Source organism: Sceloporus undulatus, chromosome 4, assembly GCF_019175285.1.
Source record: "Sceloporus undulatus isolate JIND9_A2432 ecotype Alabama chromosome 4, SceUnd_v1.1, whole genome shotgun sequence".
NCBI lineage: Eukaryota > Metazoa > Chordata > Lepidosauria > Squamata > Phrynosomatidae > Sceloporus > Sceloporus undulatus.
Window position 1 is genome coordinate 25033829 of NC_056525.1, and position 26669 is coordinate 25060497.

General features: G+C 39.4%; 1 protein-coding gene across 1 annotated transcript in view; it reads left to right on the forward strand.

Moving 5' to 3' along the window:
• The window catches only part of ATP9A (ATPase phospholipid transporting 9A (putative)), a 125987-nt gene extending 107851 nt beyond the window's left edge, over positions 1-18136 (forward strand). Inside the window, exons 24-28 of the mRNA XM_042464011.1 lie at positions 163-227; positions 2128-2236; positions 2326-2383; positions 6387-6590; positions 11796-18136. Of these exons, the coding sequence (XP_042319945.1) occupies positions 163-227; positions 2128-2236; positions 2326-2383; positions 6387-6590; positions 11796-11932 (573 nt within the window). The 3' untranslated portion in view covers positions 11933-18136. The remainder of the gene's footprint in view (positions 1-162; positions 228-2127; positions 2237-2325; positions 2384-6386; positions 6591-11795) is intronic.
• Positions 18137-26669: the final 8533 nt, after the last annotated feature.

The following is a 26669-nucleotide window of genomic DNA, read 5'->3' on the forward strand; positions in this document are numbered from 1 at the left end:
AAGTAAGGGAAACACCTGTTGTCTATAACTGCCCATGAGTGTCACATTCCAATCTTGTCCAAGCACTGAAATAATCAACCCTGTAGAGCCATCCAGATGAACCCTTATCATCAAACATTCTTTACTTTGAAGCCTAAAAATCATTTCCTTTTTGTTCCCAAGGCTGTCTTCTCTTCAGTGTTCTACTTTGCTTCAGTCCCCCTCTACCAGGGCTTCCTCATTATTGGGTAAGAGCCAAACACTTTCCCTAAAATACATGAACAGAAACTTGAAAATGAAAAGAGATATGTTTGTAATCCTCATGTTTTTGGAGACATTTACAGCAATGAGTGGCACTGGCTAAAATGTCAACTGTTTTCCTTCCTGCTAATAGCCATTGTTATCAGGGTACAGAATGAGAGTTTGAAGATTCACATTTCCAAAGCAACTTTAATCAAGCCACTGTGATAAGCACATGGCTTTGATTAGGGCCAGTTTCAGCTGTTAAAGCAACTTTTATTTGAGGACTAGACAGTAATGGTGCAATATGGTCTGTATTCCTCTTGTGGAAAACAAAAGCAAGATATTTCCTAAAATGTGTTTTTCTACATTCTACAATTTGATGGTTTATAGTTCTGGGACAGTAATAGCAGTTTGTTGTTGTTGTTGTGTGCTATCATGGGGATTTCTTGGAGAAATCTTTCCAGAGGAAATTTCCATGGTGGTAGAATTAAAAGATAAAACCATGTTAGTCTGTGGAATCAGGATATAGAGAGATCTTGTAGCACTTTTGAGACTAACTAAAAGAAAGAAATTTGTGGCATGAGCTTTCATAGACTGAAGTCTATGAAAGCTCATGCTGCCAATTTCTTTCAGTTAGTCTCAAAGGTGCTACAAGGTCTATCTACAAACCGTTCAGAGGAAAGTTACCATTGCCTTCCCCTGAGGCTGAAAGCATGTGACTTGCCCAAGGTTACCCAATGGGTTTCGTGGCCATGCGGGAAATCAAACCCTGGCCTCTAGAATTGCAGTCCAACATTCAAAAGCAGTTGTTTGTTGTTGTTGTATGCCTTCCAACTTATGTTGACCCTAAGGCAAACTTATCACAGGATTTTCTGGAGCTGAGAGTGGGTTTCCATGGCCCAGCAGACAACTGAACCCTAACCCTACACTCCAATGACTACATCACACTTATAGCATGATTAAAAAATAATGGACCAAAACCAAATAAGAACAGCTTCACTTTTGCACCATTCTTTTTAAAAACACCCTCTCTGTGTGTGTATTCCATTGCTTCAATTTCTTCCATCCAGTTTTTATCATTTCCAATACTTTTGTGTAGTATATAGAAAAAGAAAACAAGGAAGCTGTCACAGGACATGACAAACCAGGGAGACCTGCACAGCCTAGCTTATAAATTACGAACAGTGTGCCAGTGCATATTACTCTGTCCCTCCTGTTTGCAGCAGGAGCAGTTAAACTAGTCATAGAGTTTCACTCCGTCCCCCTACAAACTAGAAGAAGAACCCACCTTGTGTTTTTGGTGTATGTCTTTGGTTTGTTAGAAGAGAAACAAACCAGAGAGGGAGAAAGATCCCACATTTGCACAATGTGATAAACCAAGGAACAAAGCTTGTTTGTTTAGCTGCTTCCGCAACAGGTATGGAAATAACTGAGCAGCGCACAGGAGGATGCTGCCAGTAAGCAACAAGTGGGGTTCCCATAGATCTCTGGCTTGTTGTGTTGTCCATCCCTACCCTGCACATGGAACTCTGACTCTCCCAGAATTTGAGATCCAGGTTCCTAGCTTGTGCCAACAATAACATTCAAAATGTCCCCTGAGTGCATAGAATACCAAAATAGTAATTACAATTTGGGAGTCACTTTGTGCCCCATAGCAGGGGGAAAAGTGAGATATAAATTAAATAAGTACATTAATAAATTTGATTTAAAACAATAAAAGAAAAAAAGCACAAAGAGTGAAGACATGGATACAGACACTGGCTCTCGGAAAGTGGTGTGCGTTTACTGCAATATTGGCCCATTGGCTGAGAGTACCCCATTGACAAGTATGCAAGAGTCCCACTCCCTCACCTCCAGAAAGATTTTGCAAAAATCAGTGAGGATCTCTTCTCTTGTTGGTTTTAGGTACTCTACTATCTATACCATGTTTCCAGTGTTCTCACTCGTTCTGGACAAAGATGTCAAATCAGAAGTTGCCATGCTTTACCCAGAGCTTTACAAAGATCTTCTAAAGGTTCAACATATATTCTACTTGTTTTTCTTCACATTTCTATACTTTATGAATCAGATTAATTTTTATATTATTTGTCCACATATTTTTAGGGAAGGCCATTATCATACAAGACATTTTTGATATGGGTTTTGATAAGTATCTACCAAGGTAAGTGACTTAATTTGTTTTCCTTGATATTTCTGACATAATTAGCTTGAAATTAACTGTTCAAACCTCAGGTTTTCACAACCCGAGTTAAGTAGATATATTCTGCTTAAAATGTCCCAATTGTCTGCAGCAAGTTAATCCAAATTTTGGAGGAAAAGATTTAGGAACTAATAATGTTAATCTGCTTATTTCTGGCTGTAGTTAATACCTTCTGATTTTGCTTGTCTGCAAAACTCTTGAACATACACTCATTTTCTCTCCCTGCTTTCTCTTTCTCCTGACCGCACTGAAAATCCTGCTCACTTCCCTTCTGCCTTCTCAGATTTACACACTCAGTGGCTGCAATCCTTGTTTGTCTGTTTGCAAGGAGCAGCAAGTAGAATGGCTGTCAGGAAACAAGCTGGCTAGCTGGAAGCAAGCCAAAAATGATCGGCTCAAAAGCAGCACAGTGTTTAACGTCCCCCTGAGTAATGTGTTATTCAGGCAAGGCATCAAACCAGGATCAGCAGCTGCTTGGGACTGGATGGAACCCTGTTGGTCCTTGTCAATGGATAGCTGTAATACCATCATCTGGCCTCCTGTGATGACACTAGAGCACAGCAGAGAGGAGGCCTCCAATAAACTGTCAAAGCAGCAGATTAATGAATTCAGTTCTGCTGCTACAGTTTCAAATTCAACACTGGTGTATTACAGTAGAGCCATTAGAGATCATTATAGCCCTCCCTCTCATCTCTCCCTTGAACACTACCAGGCCATTACTAATTTGCATAATGGAGAGGAGTTCATTAGCAAAGAATCTGGGAAAACATGAATTCAATTTGAGATTCAAGATGGCTTTGTCCCGAACTGAATGCTCTGGATGTCTATGAAGAGTAGTGGTGGCCCAGTCTAGGGTGGGAGTAGGGGTGAGGGAGCATGCTAGGGAATATCAGGGCTATAGTGCCCTCTGTTGGAGTTGTACACACCACATGCCAAGCTAGAGGTATTGCAACCCTTGTGAATTTGTTTCCTAGTATATCTTCAGATTCATAAGGGCCAGGTTCTCCCACTTTAAGTGATAACTGTCCTCTTCTTTTTTATTATAAAAGCAAGTCTAGGAATGCAGAAGATTTTAGGAGGGTAACTGAGCCACAGGAGAAAATGTTACAACAGCATGTTTTTAAGGGCTGAATCATTTATTAGAACAATATCAATGCCTTCCTAGAGGGAATTCAGCTTCAGGACAGTCAGAAAGAGTGAGACATCGTGGGAAAGATGTTTAAGCCAAGTGTCTTCTCCTGTTACATTCTGTGGGTCAGATGACTTCACCTCTTGATGGCTCACACCATGCAATTTGGCTAGGAGCTATGGTCCAAGATCAGGGATAGCCCAAATCTAAGCAGTACCCAGATGGTGGAAAGGTTACTCCCTGGGTCTGTGTTTTATGGCTTGATCTTGAGTCACTGGTAGAATTGTTCTTCAAACAGGCTGTGAATTACTCATCATTGCAGATTACTCATCCTGATGACATAAGTTATGTCTGCAGCTGAGTATCTGGGACGATGTGTAGCTATTCTAAAACCATCCAGATGCAGAATGTAAAGTGGTTTTCAGTCTTGCTTCCTCTCTGTCTCTTAATACCAATTTTAACATGTTTGCTTGAATGTAAGCCCTGCTCAGTTCAATAGGTAAGTTTAAGATTATGATGCAGTGCCGAAGGAACGCCGTAAAGCTGCGTTGTTGCGGCTATCATACCCTTTGCAGGGTGCAAAAAAGAACCCTGCAAAGGCCAGATTGGGGCACAGTGTGCAGTTGTCTACACAGACCCTAAGGTAGGTGAATTAAATATGCACTGAATGCATCTCTTCCTCCCACTGTTAGGTATGTGTGTTTTTAATTGTCTCTAGGAGACTTACAGCGCTTTATAAATAAAGGTTAATAATAATAATAATAATAATAGGAGGACTCTGAAATAGTTTTCACTTTGATTAAATATTGATTCACATATCATACCTGTCACAATTTGATTACTGAATTCTTCATTGCTTTCAGCTAAATATATGAACAGTCTCTATTAAAAAGTACAGTTCACCTGCGTTTTATGCAGGCGCACCATACGCAGCTTTCAGCATACGCTAAAAGCTGTGCTAGAAGAGCCCAATGCGCACCCCAGGCATGAACTCCATTACTTCCTATGGGGCTTCAACACACACTGATTTCCCCTTACGCGGAGGGATCCGGAACGGATCCCCGCATCAGGAGAGGGCACATTGTATTGTGCTTGTGTTGACATAAGTAATAATACCACATATGGTGACTTTTATTTTTCATGTCATTGATTGGACAGCATTTAAAATGTTTATGTATCTTGAACCATTTCAGAGGCTATAAGCTGTGAATGGCTTGTCCACATATGCAAGTGTTCACTTGCTCTCACAGCAGTTGGAACACCATACATTGAAATATTCAAGGGGCACCCCACCTTTTCAGTCTTTTATTTTCAGCTAACAACATGAAATTCAACACAGAGAAATGTAAGGTACAGTGGTACCCCGGGTTACGAAATTAATTCGTTCCGCCGCCGCTTTCGTAACCCGAAATACTTCGCAAGCCGAAAAACCCATAGGCGCTAATGGGGAAAAGCCGCGATTTCGTGTGAAATAGCGCCGAAAAGCACCAAAAAATTTTTCGTAACCCGAAAAAACCTTCGTAACCCGGAACAGTTTTTTTAAATGGATTTTTTTCGTAACCCGGAAATTTCGTAAGGCGGCGCATTCGTATCCCGGGGTACCACTGTACTATACTTAGGGTGGAAAAAATGAAATCCATAGATAAAGGATGGGGGACACTCGGCGTAAGGAATCTACATATGAAAGGGATCTAGGAGTCCAAGTAGACCACAAGTTGAACATGAGCCAACAGTATAATGCGGCAGTTAAAAAAGCCAATGTGATTTTAGGATGCATCAATGGAAGTATAGTGTCTATATCAGTGGCCCCCAAATGGTGTTCTTTAAGAGATTTTGGATTTCATCTTCCAGAATCCCAGACCTTTGGCCAACATGGCTGAGGCCTCTGGAAGCTGAAGTCCAAAATCTCTTAAAGGGCACAGTTTGGGGACCACTGGTCTAGATAAAGAGAAGTAATAGTGCCACTGTATTCTGCTTTGGTCAGGCCCCACCTGGAATAGTGCCAAGTTCTGGGCACCAGAATTCAAAAAGGATATTGAGAAACTGGAGCATGGCCAAAGGAAGGCAATTAAAATGGCAAAGGGTCTGGAAACCATGCCCTATGGGGAATGACTTAGGGAGCTGGAGATGTTTAGCTGGAGACGAGAAGGTTAAGAGGGGATATGATATCCCTGTTTAAATATTCAAAGGGTTGTCATATTGAGGAGGGAGCAAGGTTGTTTTCTGCTGCTCCGGAGAACAGGACCCAGAACAATGGATGCAAGCTACAGGAAAAGAGATGCCACCTAAACATTAGGAGGAACTTCCTGACAGTAAGGGCTGTTCGACAGTGGAACAAACTCCCTCGGAGTGTAGTGGAGTCTCCTTCCTTAGAGGTCTTTAAACAGAGGCTGGATGGCCATCTGTCAGAAATGCTTTGATGGAGGGTTCCTGCAGGGCAGGGGGTTGGACTGGATGGTCCTTGTGGTCTCTTTCAACTTTATGGTTCTACTATGCTGTGCAATTCTGAAAGCTGTAGTTTGTTGTGGCACCAGAGCCCTCTGCACAAAACTACAATTTCCAGAATTCCATAACATTGAACCATTGCAATTATAATGGTGTCAGCCTGGATTATTTCTGCAGTATGGATGCAGCCAAAGTCTAAATGAGACTTATGTCTGTTTGCCTGAACTGAGTAGAAGTTGCCATGCTATTGACAAGGATAGGATATCTTTCAATTTAGACAACTAAGATAAGGATTTTTAATGCTGCTGATTCCCACTGTTTTATGTATTTTGTACATATTTTCTGTTGGTGAGGCCTGTAACCACAGCTGTCTTTCCCTTCCCTTAACAGGGAGTATCATCATGTATGGTGCACTCCTGCTGTTTGAATCAGAGTTTGTCCACATTGTGGCAATTTCCTTCACATCCTTGATCCTCACTGAACTGTTGATGGTGGCACTGACAATCCAGACCTGGCACTGGCTCATGATAGTAGCAGAATTACTCAGTCTTTCCTGCTACATTGCCTCATTGGTCTTCTTACATGAGTTTATTGGTAAGAAGCATTGTTTTGTCTTTTTCAAAACATTACTATTCACAGGGTTTGCAAAATCAGAGTTAGCTCTGTCTTGACACTTAACAAGGCTCTTCATGAAATAGATTTTGAATATTATTACAGTCGTCAATTGTGTTTTATCGTGGGATCCCAGGGGGCATAGGAATTAGCTGAATCCACCCTTCAGTCTTAGAAAAAGAGCTCTAATCTAGTGGGGAGGGCCAATCTCATATTTCATTTCCCAGCCAGCACTTTCATTCCTGTTTCCCAGCAGCTGTCACTGAATGTTTCTATGGTGATTTCTATGACAAATTACTTTTTAGGATGGCCAAGCACTCAAGGGCTTCCCCTTATTTGTTTTTGTATTGTTTTGTTTGTTTTGTGTTGTTAAAAATAAATAAAAGTTTACATAACATATGTGAAAAATACATTTAAAAATACTACAATTATTTTTTTAAAAATCTTCATTACATATTAAACAGATGCTTTGATTGTGAGTTCCTGCTTGGCAGGGTTGGACAGGGTGGCCCTTCTGGTCTCGTCCAACTCTGTGATTCCATGATATTCCTTAAAATTCCCCTCGCTTATTCTCCACAAAAATGCCCCCTCAAGTCCTACTCAGGTATTAAAATATTTTCATATGTAAATGAACCAGAATTTTTAAATTGACTTTTATTAATAAGATACTGGCTGCTGGATTTGATCTGAAAAGGAATTAAACTGATTATGATATTGCTTATGAAACTGATTATTCCATTAACTACAAAGCGTTTAGTTTATATTCCCTGCATACTGCATTTAGTGGGGTACTGCTGGATTTCACTGGCAAACCAAAATGTCATTTAAAAAAAAGTCAAGGGAAGATAGGAGGTCTACAAACCTGATTGATTGACTGACTGATTTAATTTATATCCAGCTGTATTCCCATTACGGGATCAGTTCAGCTGACAATGCAGATTAAAAAGAATATAACTAAAATCAATCATATACAAATGATACTGATTATTGATTTTGAACTAAAAAGAATTAAATTGACTATGATATTGACTATGAAACTGATTATTCCAGTAATTAGATAGCATTTAGTTTATTTCCCCATTGACTATACTCCATTTAGTGGGTTTCTGTTGAATTTCAGTGGCAGATCAAAGTGTCAATTAAAACAAGTTCAGGGAGCCTGCAAAATGTATTGATTGCTTTGATTTATGTCCTATCTTTCTCCCAGTATCAGATCAGGGCAGTTTACAACATAGATTACATCAGAATATAGCTAAAATCAATTACACTAGTACCCTTTATTACAGGAGTTCATATTTTGTGGTTTCAGTTATACACGAAGACCTGTAGGTCCTTCGTTGGTCATTTTTGCATACTGTCCCAGTCAACTTACATCAGAAGCATACCATAGAATTGCACTGGAGGACCTAGAAAATGCCTAGAGGGAACAAATCTTTAGGCATTTCTAAATCATACAGCATGACTCTCTGGCCAATGGCCACTAGAAGCATACCATAGAATTGTGCTCGATGACTTAGATAATGCCTGAAGAGAACACTTTGTCATTCATTTCAAGTAAGAGAAATAGCATTCCAGATTATATGCAAAATTTGTTATAGACAGTGGGTCCCAGAATGGATCCCTTGAGTAATATGAAGTCCTATGAGTAATATGAAGAGCCCTAGTGGTGCAGTAGTTAAATGCCTGTGCTGCAGCCACTCAATCTCAAACCATAAGGTTGTGAGTTCAGTACTAGCCAGGGCTCAAGCTTGCTTCCTTCTGAGGTCCCTAAAATGAGTAGCCAGCTTGTTGGGGGCAATTAGCTTAGAGTTGTAAGCCACTTAGAGACTGCATAGGTGGTATGAAGCAGTATATAAATGAAGCTGCTATTGCTAAAAAAAAATGAGTGTACATATGGCCTATGGACCATACTTTGCTCCCTTCATCCTATGAGGTCCAAGTCTGACCTCAGCAAAGGAGGAAATAGGGAATGTAGGAGGTAAGATAAGGATCCCCTGCAACCATAGCACTCCCAGCAATAAAAATGGCCCAATTATATGGAAAAATTTGGACTGGCCTTAGAGCAAATGGAACAAAATAAAATTTGATGTGAAGCTGGAGGCTTTCATGGCCAGCATCCATAGTTTTTTGTGGGGTTTTGGGCTATGTGGCCATAATAATAATAATAATAATAATAATAATAATAATAATAATAATTTGTATCCCGCCCCTGTGAGAACAATCAGGGCAGCTAGCAAAGTTAAAAATACAGAACATATAAAATCCCTAATACCCTCCCCTCCTTAAAAAAGTATTAAATCCAAGAGCTTATTTCTGACGTTTCGCCAGCATCTGTGTCTAGCAGCTTCAGAGAATGCTATTTCTCTGAAGTTGCCAGCCACAGATGCTGGTGAAACATCAGGAATAAACTTTCTAGAACATGTCCACATAGCCCAAAACCCCACAAAAAACTAAAAATAAATTTTGTTCCTTTGCTTGCAGTGAAATGACATTTTTAAAATTTTTCAAGAGAAAAAAAAGTCATGGCAAGTAAAAACAACTCATGTACATCTCCCCAGAATCACTATTATTTCTACCCTTCTGGGAAGAGCATCACAAGGCTCTGGACAGAAACTCTGATATTGAAGTCTCAACCTTTTTGCCTACGATAACTCTCCAGGTCTTCAAATAAATGAAGAAATTCATTCTGACATGTAAAGTAGAAATAACCTGTAGTTCTTGGCAACTTGCAGGGTATCAAATATAAAGAATATCTGTGCTAAGGATTCCTTTTGTATCCATTATTCGTGTAATCTTACTGTGGAAATGGAACAACTGAAGTAATGGAATGGATGAAAGAGCAGAGGAAAACATAAGGAACCCAACTGCTCTTTTGCAAAGCTATCTAAAATTGCAGTAAAATTGCTCCATTCCCACATCTACATATGCCATTGCTCAGTTTAAAGGCTGAATTTTCAAACATTTTTTTATTTATTTGTTTAATTTATTGTACCCAAACCCCGCAAGGATGGAATGTTTTTCAGTTTTTCATCATACAGATCTTAATACAAAGTTTTTGCCAGCTGCATTTGAATTTAATTGCCTATATCCAGAAAACTTGCTAATTGATAACCAGGTTTCAAATTCAGATCTGTATTATTTGTATTTAGGTCTGTATTTTAAAATTCAAAATGTGAATTGCAGAAGAATGCAAATATTCCATTAATTTCATTCTTTCTTTGAGCTATTTACTGAGTTTTTTCTCAGTACTATTTTATTAAATATTTTATTATTAATTTTGTATTTTTAAATTTTTATTTCAAACAAATAGATTTAGTGTAACAATGCATTTAATAAACTATGGCATTTATCAGGTATGGGGGAGACTCTGGCCCATGAGCACAATATGGCTTACAGAGGACCTTTCTCTGCACTCAGGCAGAATCTCTTACCCCACCTTTTTTAGGTAAGAGATTTCCCCACCACCACCTCCATTGCTAAATAAGGGAGTCAGGGAGAATTTGTTGTCTCTGCCGTTAAGCATGCTTGCCCAAAGCCATTTCTGCCATTAGGCTGAAAACATTCCCTACCCTGCTGCACACAATCAGATATTAACAATGAGAATTATTTAAAGCCAACATGGAAAAAATTGATCTGTTTAAACATCCCACAAAAACAATAAATGTATCACTTATAATATAAAATGTCTGATTGTATGGGGTGGTGCTCATCTCTGTCACTAAGCCGAGGGAGCCAGTGTTGTCAAAGACTACTCCGTGACTACTCCGTTATCATGTGGCCAGCATGACTGCATGGGCACTGCTACCTTCCCACTGAAGTGGTACCTATTTACTTACTTTTACATGCTTTTGAACTGCTAGGTTGACAGAAGCTGGGTCTAGTGATGGGAGCTCACTCCGTCACGCAGCACTTCAATCTTGAACTGCCCGCCTGCCAACCTTGCAGTCGTCAGAGTCAGCATCTTAACCACTGAGCCACAACGTCCCTTTTAATACTAAATTATTATTCCATCACACAGCAGCTTTTATTGTGCCCTTTTCATATATGAATATCTCAGAAACAATCCCTTGACCAGATTCAACTCACCAGATTTTTGTCCCCAAACATATCTGATCTAATTATTTAAATAAAGAGAGCAAACTTCCTGGAAGGAGGGCAGAAAGGTCAACAGATGTGAAGGAAATGGTCTTTTTCCAACTGTGAAAAACACTTCAGTGCACAGCTGAAAACTTCACCATTGATCATGTGTTTACAGTGATTTTCCATAAAGGGCATATCAGGGATTCATGGAAACCAAAGCACCCTCTTCGCCCACTCAAATTTGCTTCCTCTTCCTCTGGCTGCACCAAATTCACCAGGTTTGAAAGGTGTGTGTTACTCTACCACAGACATAGCATTGCTTCACTATTCTTTATGAGCCAGTCAGAAATCTTAGTACTCTGAGTCATTCTTAATGGTTTTCCTTTAAAATGTCTAAATCTTAGCTCATAGTCCTATGCTAATAGCTGCCAAAGGAGGTAACCTTTGTCTTTCTTTCTTTCTTTCTTTCTTTCTTTCTTTCTTTCTTTCTTTCAATAAAGCATCTCATTTAGCCTTACACATGCAATGAGGATCTTCTTTCATTTTTTTTAAATTGGAAAGTTACATGGCTGTTTCTCTTATGTAACATGTCACAAAACAGCATTCTATGCAGTCATGCTGGCCCCATGACCACTGGAGTCGTCTTCAGACAATGCTGGCTTTGGCTTAGTAACGGAGATGAGCACCGCCACCTACAGTTAGTTGCAACTAGACATTCATGTCAAGGGGAAACCTTTACCTTTTTAACATAGCTGTACAGTCAGCCCTACATCTCAGTGGATTCTGAATCCATGAATTCCACCATCCACAGTCTGAAAATATTCCCCCCTGAAAAAAAATTCCCAAAAGCAAACCTTGATTTTGCCATTTTACATAAGGGACACCATCTTACTACACAATTGTATATAATGCACTTCAGCAACCACTGATTTTAGCATCCATGGGGGGTCTTGGACCAAACACCAGCAGATACCAAGGGCCCACTATACTTTTACAATAGCAATTTTTAATGGTGGAACTTACTGCTTTGTTCTTCTAAGTGTACTTCGTTTTCTCCCACTCCTTCCAGTTTGCCTGCTGTTTGAGCCATTTTCTCTTCTCTTGCAGATGTTTACTTCATTGCAACCTTGTCATTCTTGTGGAAAGTGACAGTAATCACTCTGGTCAGCTGCCTTCCTCTCTACGTCCTAAAGTACCTGAGGCGAAGGTTTTCTCCCCCAAGCTATTCGAAACTCACATCATAGGTGGCTCTACCAATGGAACAAGAACTCTGTTCTTTGTTTTTGCACAATACTCATAAACAAAATCAGTGTGTGTTCATCATGGTATCAGCTTTGTCCAGTGGTTGCATACGGATCATACATTGACTGAGGAATGTTTCTGAAAAAAACTGAATAGCATGCAGTTAAGCAGTAAAGTAGCAGTCAAATAAGCTGAGAGACTATAACATAGCGGCGAAACTGGCCACTCCTGACAAAGCCGCACGCTGCAGCCCCAATCTGGACAGAATCCAGGCCAAATAGGAGCAGCAAAGAGATGCTCCTATTTGGGGTGGATTGAAGCTATCTCATCACAGCTTCAGACAGCTTCCAGCTGGCTTGGGGACCTGTGGTGTCTAAACACCATGCTCCCAAGTCGCCCAGCACGACTTTCGGGTGACTTGGGAATGTGGCGCATGTAAACATCACACCCCCCAGCCTGACTTGAAGCCGGCTGAAGCTGCCAGTCTGTTCCAGCCCATAGATGAACTAGGTTTGTCACTTTATATTTATTAAACTGAGAACAAATGCATGTAACTGGAAAGAAAAGTCGTCTTCTAGTGAGTAGTCAGCTTCCCTGACAAAAAATAAAATAAAAATAAAATAATTTTTCCCCTCCTTCCTTTTTTTAAAATCCTCATGTTGTTTTATATTACAGTTTATTTTGTTCAGGTCCTAGTTATTTTGTGTGTCTTGGAAAATGCTTCCAAATGGGTGACATAACAGGCAGCTGTTAATGTATGGTGCCATGCAGATTTCTTTTGATGGGTTCCAAGACAAACCAGAGTTGCACATTTCAACTAGTTAAGGTTTTCTTTAATCCCTTTAAAGAAAACAACATCCCACAATGAGTCTTCCCTGCTGTGATATTGCCCAATTATTTTTAAAAGGGAATTGATGTTGGCAAAGAGGGGAAAATCCATTTTATTCAGTGGAAGTGTGTTCTTGGGATAATTTTGTGGCATTCAGGTCAGCTGCACAATGTGACCTGGTTACCGAAGGTTGGAATGACCCATTCAAAAGCAGACATGGGGTTCTCACTCCATGTTTGACTAATGAACATGAAAGCCGGAGGCCATTTGCAGGGAAGAAACAGAGAAAGACATGTCAACTTCTATGTCTAAACCAGTTGTTAATTCCACCTAGAGTAGACCAGTTGAATCAATGGAATCTATGTACACTTTGACTTACTGAATTGCCATTGTTTCAGTTTGTCTACTATACATAAAACTAACAGTTGAATTTAGGCCTTAGTACCTATTCACACAGAGACACACACCCAATCCAAGTTCGCTTTTCTGGTTTACTCCCACTTATTCTGAGGCTAAAAGTAAGTCTGGCCAGAGATATGAAGGAGCAAATGTAAAATACAGTAGAAGTAAAATTAAGCACCCTGTCCTCTTACTGCTTCTTTCCTGAAAAAATCTGACCCTCATAGACAAAATACATATTTGCTTTGATAATGTTTATTTCATTCTAATATGTGGGCTGCTGGAACCATTCAATATAATATAAAGGTTGACTGGTCATTCAATAGCTCTGGCAAACAAACCAGGTTTTTGCTACTTCCTGTTGTCCTCTGCCTTGATAGGTTCTAATGTTTGCTGGCTATATACAACCAGGTAACTTGGTAACTAGGACTAGGAAGGGTAACATATGTTTGGGATAGATGACTGCCCCAGGCCTAGTTCAGAAGATAGGGCTTAACTGGGTGACAATATTACAATAACAACTTCGATCTTGGGAAGAAAAATTGCTGCTAATTGTCTTTTTTTAAAAAAACACCACTCTCTGAAATTTAATTCCACAGAAACTTAACAGATGCATTAAGAATAATTGGAATTGAAAGGGAAAGGTCATGGGATTCTTGTTATTTACTATAAAACCTTTTAGAAAATGTTTCCTGTTAACGCCAAGCTGCATATAGAGCACTGGAACGTACCACTTCAGACTGCAGTTGGAGAGCCACTGTTGAATTTTCCTCCCCGTATTTAAGACCAAAACGAATCAAACACTTTACTTCTTATCAAAAAGCATATCAGGAAGAAGGCTGGAAATTCCTTTTTTCCTACATAGTAGCTTCCTGTGGAGGGTTTTTATATGTGTCAACTTTTAGAAATGTTACCTTGTTTCTCCAGTGGCAAGGTCCAGAAAAGAAATTTTTTTGAATAAAATTGCGCTCTCGAGCCACATAAATGAAGGAACTGAAAATAAAATTAGACATTTTTCTGTAATACTAAATCCTGTGAACAGCTCATGGTTTATCCTGGATTTGCATTGTTCTGTGCAGAAATGTGTAAATAGGACTTCAGAATACAAGAAAAAGATCTGTTTAGCAATGGACTACTGCCAGCATAGTGTAGTGGTTTGAGTATTGCACTGTGACTCTGGAGACCACGGTTTGAATCTCCACTGAGCCATGGAAACCTACTGGGTGATCTTGGACAGGTCACACTCCCCCAGCCTCAAGGGATGACCCTGGCAAACCCCCTCTGAAGAAACTTGCCAAGAAAACCCCATGATAGGTTCACCTTAGGGTCACCATTTGTCAGAAGTAACTTGAAGATACACAACAACACACTGATATTCCAAAGAAAAAGGATCTTGTCCCCCACTACCAGTTTTATATTTAAGAGCTGTGAGACATAAGGATGTAGGAAAAGGAAATTTCCAATGCACTTAACTTGATCTGGGATGAGTGAAGCAATTGTAGGTCATATGGCTATATTCTTTTACACTGTCAAAAGGATCTTTGGCAAATAGTTTAAAGAGAAATGGCAATTTAAAATAAATCCAGCCAAATTACTGGGAGTGGAAGCACTTAAGTCTACCTAAGATCCATTGATGTGAGATTTAAGCACACCTAGCCATGGAATGTAACCACTGCTTTTGTCTATTCTCTCTATATTTGGGGGACAAAAAGCCAGCAATGCAGCATTGTCAGTGGCCAGGAAATTTATATTTATCTACAGTATCTTTCCTTTACTTCCTTTTACAGGTTGTCTTTGTATTATCTTTATATAATACCTCCTGGAGTGTATGTAAGAATGTCCTTTTCCTGCACATGTATGATTAATATTATCAGAAGATGAACAAAATCTTGTTAGTATAAATGATGGATTTAACCAATTGTTTTCAAATCACTGCTGTTTACACTGAACAATCACAGTGCCATGAGTGTCTATATTAACAAATCCAACAAGAAAGGGAATTAATTGTAATTAGGTTCAGTAATATTTATTGGACTAATGACTATGGAACTCTTATTTAGTGACAGTTAACTGTTAAATAATAATTCCTTGTGTAAGACATACTATGGAATCTGTATGATCTGTTGTTCTTTTGTACCTAATGTCTTGCACATAGTTGTAATCTGTGAAGTATCTTCTCTCTGAGAGTAGGTTGTTATATAATTTCATAGGTGTTTTGTAGGTGGGTTTTGGTTTGTTTTTTTAAAGTGTTCAGAAAAGCAAATTATACAACAAGCTGGTGGCACAAGTTGATTTTTAAAATTATGATTACTTGTATTATTATAATAGCATGTTTGGGTGGCGGCAAAATTATCTCACTTTGGGAGAAAATTGTACATACAGATGGAGTCTATGGAAGAAAAAAACTGATGGGGAAAGTTCTTTCATAAATTACTTTAATTTTGTCTAATCTGGCAATCCTTATATCTGGTGGGGGCACTTCACAACCCAACTCATCTAAACTAGAAGCTGCATGAAGATACAGCTGAGAATTAGTTTGTTTCAACTAAGATTGTCCTGGCAAACATCCTTATGGATTATGTTTTAGATCTTGCGTGATATGAGAGAGCTTGGCAACTTCTGCCTAAAATGGAGAAATACTTGTGGTTATATATTGCTTTATGGAGATTGCTGATAAATACTAATTCTCTTTGTGGCTGGTTACTAAAAAGACTATTTATTTTTGCACTGATACAGTGATCTTCTTTTCATGTTGTTATTTCATTAAATAGACGCAGTATCTTAAGTTTTGATACATCATCGGCTAGTCTCTGTCTCCTCCCATCTCTGAATCATATGTTTACACATTCTTTCCTACACTTTTCTACAGGCAACAGAATACATTTGCAATCATATGCACACTTACTTGGGAATAAATGCTATTGAACTTAATGGAGCTTATGCCAAAGTAAGCATTTAGAAGATTGGGCTGGAAAAGCTACACTTTTACGTTAGTCATAATAGTGAACAATCCAGAGGTAGAAGTACCATATCCTTCCTTCAATCAGAGGTTGGAATGAGGTACTGGTTACTTCGGTGCAAAATCTTTCTTCCTCCCCCCTAAAAAAAGTAATCCGTAGAGGAGAAAGGAAGCACCTAGCTTGCCAATTAGTTTATTTATTTAATGAACAATCATAACTACCCCCACTCTTTAGTGGTCAGTGTCTCCATTTTTCCCCCTTAGGAATTGCTTCGGGCTTTGTGTAGAGAAACTGTAAGGTTAAACCCCAGTGATGACAGGCACAATTCATTAGGTGCTATGTCACTTGTTAAGCCACACTGCACACTGCATTTACAGTCGCATTGAATGTGATATCCAGGAAGGGAGGCAACTGTATTTTCTCAGCAGCAAGTTCTAGGGAATTATTGTACTCACACAGTCCTTGGAACAATTCAAATTTATTACATGTACAAAAACATGGGGCTTCGCTACATCAGCCCTTGGCAAATTGTCTAATTGCCCTTTGTTACATTAGGACAAATATTTCATCTCACAGTTCTGGCACTGTGTCTTGAAGATGGTTGTATAAGGTAGCAGAAATGCACATTTAGTTCCTTCTCCAGCATCCATTGATGACCATACAAATCTTTTGAGACTTAATGCTAAATACAGAATCTTCTCCTTGAAAATTTCCATAAGACTTTTAATTTATATCAAATTATTTAATGCTGTTCTTGAATTCCTCATTTCTTAATATATACAATCCAACACCATCCCAGCTTCTTTTCTTATTACTCTTCCTGTTGCCCTCACACTCCTAATAGCAATTTATGCTATCATCTCCATCACCAAATTTCCTTTTGGTGGGCTATAATTCTTCCTCATTGCAACATGTATTACAGTTGCATGAGGAACAATTATAGCCAGGTTTGTAACTCCAGCAGCTACCAGGAGGACTTGATGTATTGGAAGCAGTGAAAGTCCAGTGCAACATGGCAGACAGTGGAGTTGGTGATCCAGCACACTGTCAAATTGATAGAATTAATTAAAAATGGGATGGGATAATATTCCTAAGGTTATACCATGTCATGCCACATAGGATATCACGTGTCTTCCCAAAGTAAAGCATCTTCTAACTTTTACCCAGATAAAATTCTGAGTAAAAGGTTAGAGCTAAATCTTTTTTCCTGCAATCCTAGCTTTTCACTAGGTTTGAAAATCCCCATTCTTGGATACTCTTGATAGAACAGTCATAGGAAAAAATCCCACATTTGTCTTTACTATTTGAACTGGCACTCTAGTATTAAAAATCTTTTGTCAACTGTGATCATGTTGGTTGCTGTCACTGAATAAAGTATGTATTTCTATGCCTTCAGATGTGGAAGAGAAGGACAAACTTTCCTCTTTTGTGTTGGGGAAACAAATCAAGCTATTTGTAATGCTCATGTTTTATACTTGTCCTCCTGTCAATTCATACATGCATATTCTTGATGCAAGAGAAATATAATACAAATTAATGATTCATCATGTGCAATTGTGTATTGCAAATGTGTAAGAACTTTTAAAAGGGGAATGATACGATAACAGGTAAAATAAATAAATTTTATGCAACTTCATACCTAATTCTCAACTTGGCAGGTGTGAGTTGTTATCAGTTTGGTCCAAGCTTAAGATTTTTAACCTCGTATTGATTTATATGAGTTAAACATGAACAAGGTGGTGGATGTTGTGATATTTATGCGCAAAGAGTCCTTTGCCAAAGGGTGTGAATCAGACACATTTGAAGGAGAATAATAGTGCTAAGGCTGTCTGTACCAGTGAAAATTGTACTGCTGTTCCATTTTTTTTCAACGACAACAAAAGACCAGTTTTCTACAAGGGGGTGGGATGATAGAAGGAGCATGAGGAAACTATAGGAAAGCATTTTCTGAATTCCTTCCCTCTCCTCCCAAAAATTCTGAGAATGTATACTGTAACATGGGTAATTGTACAATAAAAACTGTCTGAAAGTACACCTAGTGTGGAATTGCCCTTAAGAGGTACAGGAAATGGCTTGATTGCCATAAAGGAAATACTCTTCCTGCCCTGCAGCAGGAGACCAAAGAGACAGTAATGGGAGAATTAGAATAATGGCAGTAAATGAACTTTTATCAAAAGGAGCAAGAATAGATGGAAGAGATGAACATACAAAAATCTTTGCCTCATCTGACGCTTTGTACACACGCAAGCAGTCCCTGTCATCAGCTAGATATCAGTTCACACAGAAACTTGAACCGCTATTTTTAAATCTGTGGTCCAAAACATACGGCAGAAATAATCCAGTTTGAGACCACTTTAGCTCAGTGCTAGGGAATTCTGGGAATTGTAGTCTATTGTGGCACCAGAGCTCTCTAGCAGAGAAGGTTAAATGTCTCACAAAACTACACTTTCCATGATTACCTACTATTGAGCTAGGGCACTTAAAGTGGTCTCAAACTGTATTATTTTTCCAGAGTGTTTTGGACCTGAGATTTAGGGAGATTGTTGCATGGGAAAGCTGCGCTGGATCCGCACTGGGTTACATGCAGGTTTTAGCCATCAGCCGTGGATCTTCTCAAGATTACCCTGTGCCTGGCCAGTAGGCAGCCCGTATCCAACCCAGGCTTCTCCCACAGCTTTTCACAAATGGGAAAATCATGAAAAGCTGCAGGAGAAGCTTGGGTTAGATATGGGCTGCCTCAGCACAGGGCAGTGTGATAAGATCCGTGGCTTACACTTACAACTTACATGTATCCCGGGGCAGATTTTCCATGTGATAATCGCCTTACAATTTGAACAATGTAATTTGCTTTCTTGGATAAAGCTTGACAATATTTCCTATATGTGCTCAAGCTAATATGTTCAGGTGCTGGATTAGCTACACACATTTGTGTCAAATCCAAGTTTTTGTGCTACAGGGAGCCTAAATGGTCCCAGTTTCCCAGCAACTGCTGCTTACAAAGAATATATACTCTGGGTTTTATTATGCCACCCATTGACAGCTGCCTGCCAAGGTCACCTCTGTTCTACGTATCTGTGTATGCATGCATGCATGTATACATTCTTGAGCTGGAAGTTAATGCTTTGAAGACAGTATTTTACTATAATTTTATTGTGTGTTGCTCCATTATATGAATATTAGCAGTTCACGTCCCTGCTCAGTTGCTTTAGTGTGCAGTGCAAATGGATCCTGCACGTTTTGCCCACTAGGTGGAACTTGAGTATCGCCATTGGCTCGCTCCACATGTGTTTTCTAGAACCAGTTAGTCCCAGAGTACCCAACTGTCCCAAAGTTACATATCGTTGGTAGAAATTAAAAATGCAGCTATATTTGCTTCAAGAGCTGCTGTAGACCATGTGAAAGAATATATAATTTTCCTGCACAAGGTCTCAGGTTCAGTGCTTGCCACTGAAAAGGCTCTTGGGCACTACACAGCTAGAAAATACAAGCTTAAGATGCAGAAAGAGCCAGTACTGAAGCGCATGAACCATTGTTCTAACTCAAAAGATTTAAGACAGCTTCAGATTATTATGCTCTGAGGCAATGTTTGCATGTCCCTTTCCCCCCATAATGTTTCTGGCTAATCTGTTGCTACTGTGTAATCACACACTTACACCAGGGAATGAGGTGTGCTTCTGTGGTACATGAGTCTTTTATGAGTAGCTTGTTCAAAGAATTTATATCCTGCCTTCAAAAACATAGTTTTTCCCAGCATGTACTTGGAGCATACATGTGAACAAAATACAGTAAATAAAGAGGTAATATCAAAACTAAGAACAAATTAAAAAACAGCATTTAAGAACAGAATTAAACCAATTTCATTAGGGACACACATTAAAAAGCCTGAGGAAATAAGTTGCAACCTTGGGGCAAAAAAAGGAGAATAAAATACATAACAAATCTGTCTTCCCAGGAAAAGCATCCCATAGTGTACTGGCAGGTTGATGCATATGTCCTCAAAGTATTTGCACACAGACTTAAAATTAATAAAGCCTCTGCATGAAATGGCACAATTCATTTTAAAAAAATAACGCTGCTATCAAAGTTTCAGTTAAGCTGTCTCAGCTGCGCCACCAAAACCTGAACTTGATCTTTTCTGAGTTGCTTGCTTTGAGACACATGTATCCATCTCAGTCTCTTGTTGCTGACTTTCATTTCCATACTAGCTTTATCCTAGGACTTTATCACATGAAGCTAGTAAACTGGAATTAAAATAGGATAATAGCATCTTTAACCTCCTCTGAACAAATCTTGCCAAGAAAACTTCATGATAGATTCACCTTAGGAAGCAACTTGAAGACACTCAACAACAAAACAACAGCAGCAGCAGCAGCAATTTTGGCCACTACTTATCACATGACATCATATCTTTCCTGTTGCCACTTTGCATTTCAATAGTTGCTGGAATGCGCCTTTTCATTGATGGGAAAAACTTATCAATAGCTCCCAATATCAAATATCTCTGCTTTTTCATAGGGTAAGTAGTGCAAAAGGTCCCTTCCACTACAGTTCCAACATTCTGGCAGCTACATGGAGTGAGTGGGCATGATTCCCTTCCTCTCCCATTCTTTCTCCATCATTATTCTCCAGCATGTATAGGCCATACATAGGGAGGAAGGCAGAGTTAGTGAGGTGATGTGGAAGAGAGTGTGAGACCATGGATTGTCAAAGCAATAAAATGGCACAATTGCTGAGAAGTGTGATAGCAATGTTCCCGTTTGCTTCAGCAATGCAAATGCACTGACTCAATAGGCTGTTGTGATAAAGGGGCTCTTCAGACCGGCTATTAAGGCTGGCCTGGGGACAGAGTCAGGGTGTTGCATTCACAAGGCAGGAGGCGTCACAGCACTTCTCTGGTGTTGCATCATCTGGATGACACAATGCCAAAGGAGCACTGTATAGCCACACCACTGCAACTATTGCACCCTGGAAAGGCAGGATCTGGGCTGCAGCATATGGTTGCTGCTGCCCTGATCCAGCTAGGAAAGAGCCAGCATTGTGCCATCCCTTAGGGCCTGTACGTACAGCCCCAAAGTCCCTGCTTTCCAATAGATTCTGGTTGTCTTGCTACAAAAGAGCAGAATATAAATAAAAGTTTTATTTATTATTTAGATTCACATTACAGTCCCAAATATATTCACATGATTTCTTTAGTTAACAAACATCTGACAATTAAGGAACTACAAGCTGAGCTATAAAACTCTGCACACATTCATACTCAGCAACTTATACCACTACACAGAGATGCCTTGGGTTTACAGCCTCAAATGCGTATGGACAGATTATGCTCCCCCAAGTTGTATTTGCACTGCAGTAAAAACAATAGGCTCCCAGGCAAAGAGAGTACTGAATTCAAGGAGGCAGAGGTAAGTAGAATTACTATTAAAAGTGTAAATATGTCGTGAGAAGTGTAAATATGTCATGAGTGATGTACTGGTTTGAGTGTTAGACTATGACTGTGTTGGACTACAGCTCTGGAGTTGTAGCCCAACAAGGACCCTATTGTTTTTGTTGTGTGCCTTCAAGTAGTTTCCAATTAATGCTGACCTGAAGGTGAAGGTTTTCTTGGTCATGAGGTCATGAGATTTTCTTGGTAAGATTTATTCAGAGGAAGTTTGCCATTGCCTTCCCCTTAGGCTGAGAGTATGTGACTTGCCCAAGGTTGCTCAGTGGGTTTCATGGCTGAGTGAGGAACTGAAAGCTGATCTCCAGAATCATAGTCCAATGCTCAAACTACTCTACCACTCTAACTCTCCCAGGACCCTTAATGGATATGAAAATCTGTGGATGATGAAGTCCCATTACATATAATGACATAGTAAAATGGTGTCCCTTATATAAAATGGCAAAATCAAAGTTTGCTTTTGGGGATTTATATAAATGTTTTCAAGCCATGGATGTTTGAATCTATGGATATGGAGTGTCAGTTATACTAGCAGCATTTCAGAACATTAAAAGCACTCAGCTAAACTTAAATACAATGCTAGCAAGCTGGTGGTGTCATGTCTAAGTAGAAGTGAGGGACAGGGAATGAGAGTGGCTTACCAAAGGACACCTAATGAGTTTATGGCTGTCATTTATCAGACTATATGAACCATTCAAGCTAAAACGCCAGGCCTGTTAACTCTCAGGATGTTTCCAGATGGAGGAGTCCTCATGTTAGCAATTAGAAGGCATTCTGTCTCACTTTTTAATGGATTTTCTGTGGTAAGGAAAAAGAAGAGATGATGGAAAAAGAAAGAGAGGGGCATGAAGGTTATGATGAGTAGAAGACAACTGTGTAAAACCCCAGTAAAATTCAATGTAATTAGGCTAGTCTTAAAATAAGATATTCTTTGAAACCCATTTAAGGGCTCATCTGGCACACTTTGCTAAGCAATTGCTTCCAAAACCCAGGAGCCATCATCAAAACACTTCTCTCTGTATGGCAGCAACAGCAACTAACTTGATAAAGGATTGTTTGTGGAAGATCTGAAAGAATAGGAACATAAACTTGCAAGGAGACATTCACATAGATAACCATTTACTAAAACCAGATAAGGCTTTATTTAAAGCTCAGCGCCAGCACCTTGTAATGGCAATAGGTGGAGCTCATGTAGGATTGGTGATCTATGCTTCCTAAAGCTAAGTAGTGTACAAACATTCACTGCTTTGGTTTCCTCTTTTGTTTTTGTTATTAAAACACTGAATTCATGATATTATTATTATTATTATTATTATTATTATTATTATTATTATTATTGGAGGGCTACAACATAAAACCATTTAAACACACATATATTAAAACACATAAACATAGCTCACATTAAAACCATCCAAGCATAAAATAAAAATTCAGAGAGCATGTTTCACTGTCAAATCTCTCTCAGCAAGTTACTCCACAGTCTAGGGACTAGCCACTGAAATGGTCCTCTGGGTGAAGGTTGCTAGTCTAGTCCTGGTGGGTTGCAGTAAATGTCCCCCCAGAGGACTTGCATGAATGAGGCAAATTACAGGGGAGGAGGCAATCCCATAGGTAACATGGACCCAAACCATACATCCTACCAGTCATTCCTGAAAATTAGTTTGTCAAAGTGTTAATTGGTGGAGCCATTTTCCCCCTTTAATATGCTTTCCCCCTACTGCAACCAAAGGCAAGAACAGGCTCATTTGGTGACTAACTCCTAACAGCTGTCATTTTACTTTCCTGGATGTCATACAAACTGATTGGTTGGAGGGAGCAGGAATGGCAACTATCACCACTAAAATGATGCTTACAACACTGATAGATGAAATAAAACTATCTCCTGAAATAGCCACAAAGAGACACTACAGTACAGCCACTCCACTCCTACACAAGTGGCAAATGGATTACCCAAAATACCCAACCCATATCCATGTGCATTTCTCATGAGATTTATTTTGCAGAAAATGAGAAATGAACTAAACAGCCCTCATTCCAAAATGAATGTAAAGCTCTTCAGCTGGTTATAAAATTTTATTTTTTTAGGCATATACTGAGTCAGACTTGTCTATTTGCTCTTCACAGCAGATCAGCAGGGGCTGTGTCTGTACTACATGAATAATCCAGTCTGACACCACTTCAACTAAGTAGTTTATTGTGGTACCAGAGCTCTCTGACAGACAAGGCTAAATGTCTCACAAAATTACAATCCCTAGAATTCCTTAGCATTTAGCCACGGCAGTTAAAGTGGTGTCAACCTTGATTATTTCTGCAGTGTAGATGCAGCCAAGGTCTCAAGCCTTTTTGTCTGAGATCCTTAAAAGTCATGGACTCAGCATGAAACTTTCACTCATGCACTCTATTCATTGTTCTTCCAAGTTACTGGATCTTCTTTAAATCAGAATCCTTTAAAAATTTCACCAGCCATTTGAGAACAATTACCACTTACAATATCAATTTTTCATTCCCTCTGTTTTCCATACCCCACTATTATACCTGTCACTCTCGTCAATATTGACAAAGCAGATTACTGCATGTTTGAATCCTTTGAGAAAAGAACAAACTACATGATTACTATAGACTTTTGCTCCAACTGTTCTTAATTTCCCATTTTTTAAATGGTTTACATAAGTTCTATGTAGTAGGCCATCACTAGAAAAAGCTGTCCTGAATTAATGGTGAAATATAATTAAAAGCTAGAAATAGTTTTGCAGAGACATAGGGAATTTCTGCAATAATTTTTCACACAAGCATTGCATAATGCTAAAAATATCACAGATTTCCATTGGGTTTCATATCATTCTTCATGTGTCTGTGGGTTGTGCAAGTAGTTTTTAAACACTGATGGATCTGGCATTGTTTTAGAAGCTCACGCATGGTGAGTTATGTTAGCAGATTTCAGTTTTATCAACGAATGCATCAACTCTTAATTTTTCTTCTCCACCGATAAATTGTGCTTATTCTAATAGCACCATATTTGAATTTTGTTGTTCTTGTATGCCTTCAAATCGTTTCCAACTTATGGCAATTCTAAAAGGCCATCATGGGTTTTTCTTGGCAAGGTTTGTCCAGATGAGGTATGCCATTGCTATCCTCTGAGGCTGTGAGAGTGTGATGTGTCCAAGGTCAGCCAGTGGGTTCCATGTCTGACCTGAGAATTGAACACTGGTCTCCAGAGTCATAGTCCAGCTCTCAAACCACTACAGCATGCATATTTTAATTATTTCAGACCTCTCTTTTATGTATAAAAGAGCCCCCATTTGGTATGATACATCATGAAATAACATTTTACCAGCAACAGGGATAATAGCAAAAATGGTATCCCATTCACTCCATGATGACTTCTCTTTTCCTTGTAATAAATATCAACAATTATTTGTGTCCTTATTTTAATATATTGTGTATCCCCTCCTTGCCAGAAGAATCCTTGCTGTAAGTCATATGGGGAAAGAAATCCCATTGTGGGTACACAATAGAAGGGAAAGACTGTCAATTTGAGAGAGAGGACACCATTCCACAGAATGTTTTTTGAAATTTATTCAATGCATTCTTTATTGGAGTATACCAGAACACCAGTGGTGGTACAGTGTTGTCTGAATCACACTCCAATGCAGGAAGTAATTGTGTCACTTTTTTCTGCTTTCATCAGACCTCACTTGGAAAGCTGTGTCCAATTCTGGGCACCACAATTCAAGAGTAATATTGACAAGCTGGAGTGTGTCCAGAGAAGGGCAACCAAAATGGTGAAAGGGTTGGAAACCATGCCCTGGGAGAACTGCCTTAAGGAGCTGGGTAGGTTTAGCCTGGAGAAGAAAATTTAAGTGGGCACATGATAGCTGTGTTTAAATATTTGAAGGGATGTCATATTGAGGAGGGAGCAAGCTGGTTTTCTGCTGCTCCAGAGACTAGGACATGCAGCAATGGATTCAAATTACAAGAAAAGAGATTCCACCCAAAACATTAGGAAGAACCTCTTGATGGTAAGTGTTGTTAAGACGTGGAAAATGTTGCCTTGGAGAGTGATGGAGTCTCTTTTTTCGAGGTTTTTAAAGAGAGCCTGGATGGCTATCTGTTAGGGGTGCTTTGGTTATATATTCCTGCATACCAAGGGGTTGGACTGTATGGCCCTTGTGATCTCTTCCAACTCTAGATTCTATAATTCTATGAATTACTCTTTGGGCATATGTACATAGAGAGATCTTGTAGCACCTTTGAGACTAACGGAAAGAAAGAAATTAGCAGCATGAGCTTTCATAGACTTCAGTGTACTTCCTCAGATGTAATGCATCTGAGAATGTAGGCTGAAGTCTATGAAAGTTCGAGCTGTTAATTTATTTCGGTTAGTCAGAAAGGTGCTACAAGATCTCTCTATGTACTTATTCTACAGACTAACACAGCTATATCTTTGAATTCTCCCTCTTTGGGCACATGGATGCTGATCCTGTTGCTTGCAGAAAGAAAGAAATTGGAAAATTAATCCTCTGCTGTAAACATTAATAACTGAAATTATTTAATTAGATGAGTTATCACTAATTAATTAATTGACCAGCACATTGGTATTGGACCAAACTGACCCAGAGCATGGAAAGGAGCCACAAAAAGTGGCTCCTTTTTGCACCCTGGAAAGGGCTCAATAGTTGCAGCACCATATAGATGCAGTGTAGAGATGCAGTGCCAGAGGAGTGCCGTGATGCCATGCACTGTGTGGAGCAGTACGTGGTGTCATGGCACCCTAGGGGAGGAGCCAGGGCATGCGTCATGGAAATGCTATGCTCCGACTCCACCTCTCAGCTGGCCCAAAGTGCCTGTCAGTACAGGGCCTATGACTCTGGAGGTCAGGGTTCACTTCCTCGCTCAAGCATAAAAACCCAATGGGTGACCCTGAGAAAGCCACACTCTCTCAGCTTCAGAGGATGACAATTGCACCCCCCCCCCCCGAAGAACCTTGATAAGAAAACCCTATTATAGGTTTGCCTTGGGGTCATGATTGGAGGCACACAAAAGTGTGGCATTCATTCGTTTTGAATGAATGAATCCTGACTCTAAAAACTGGACTAGCTGAAGTGAGC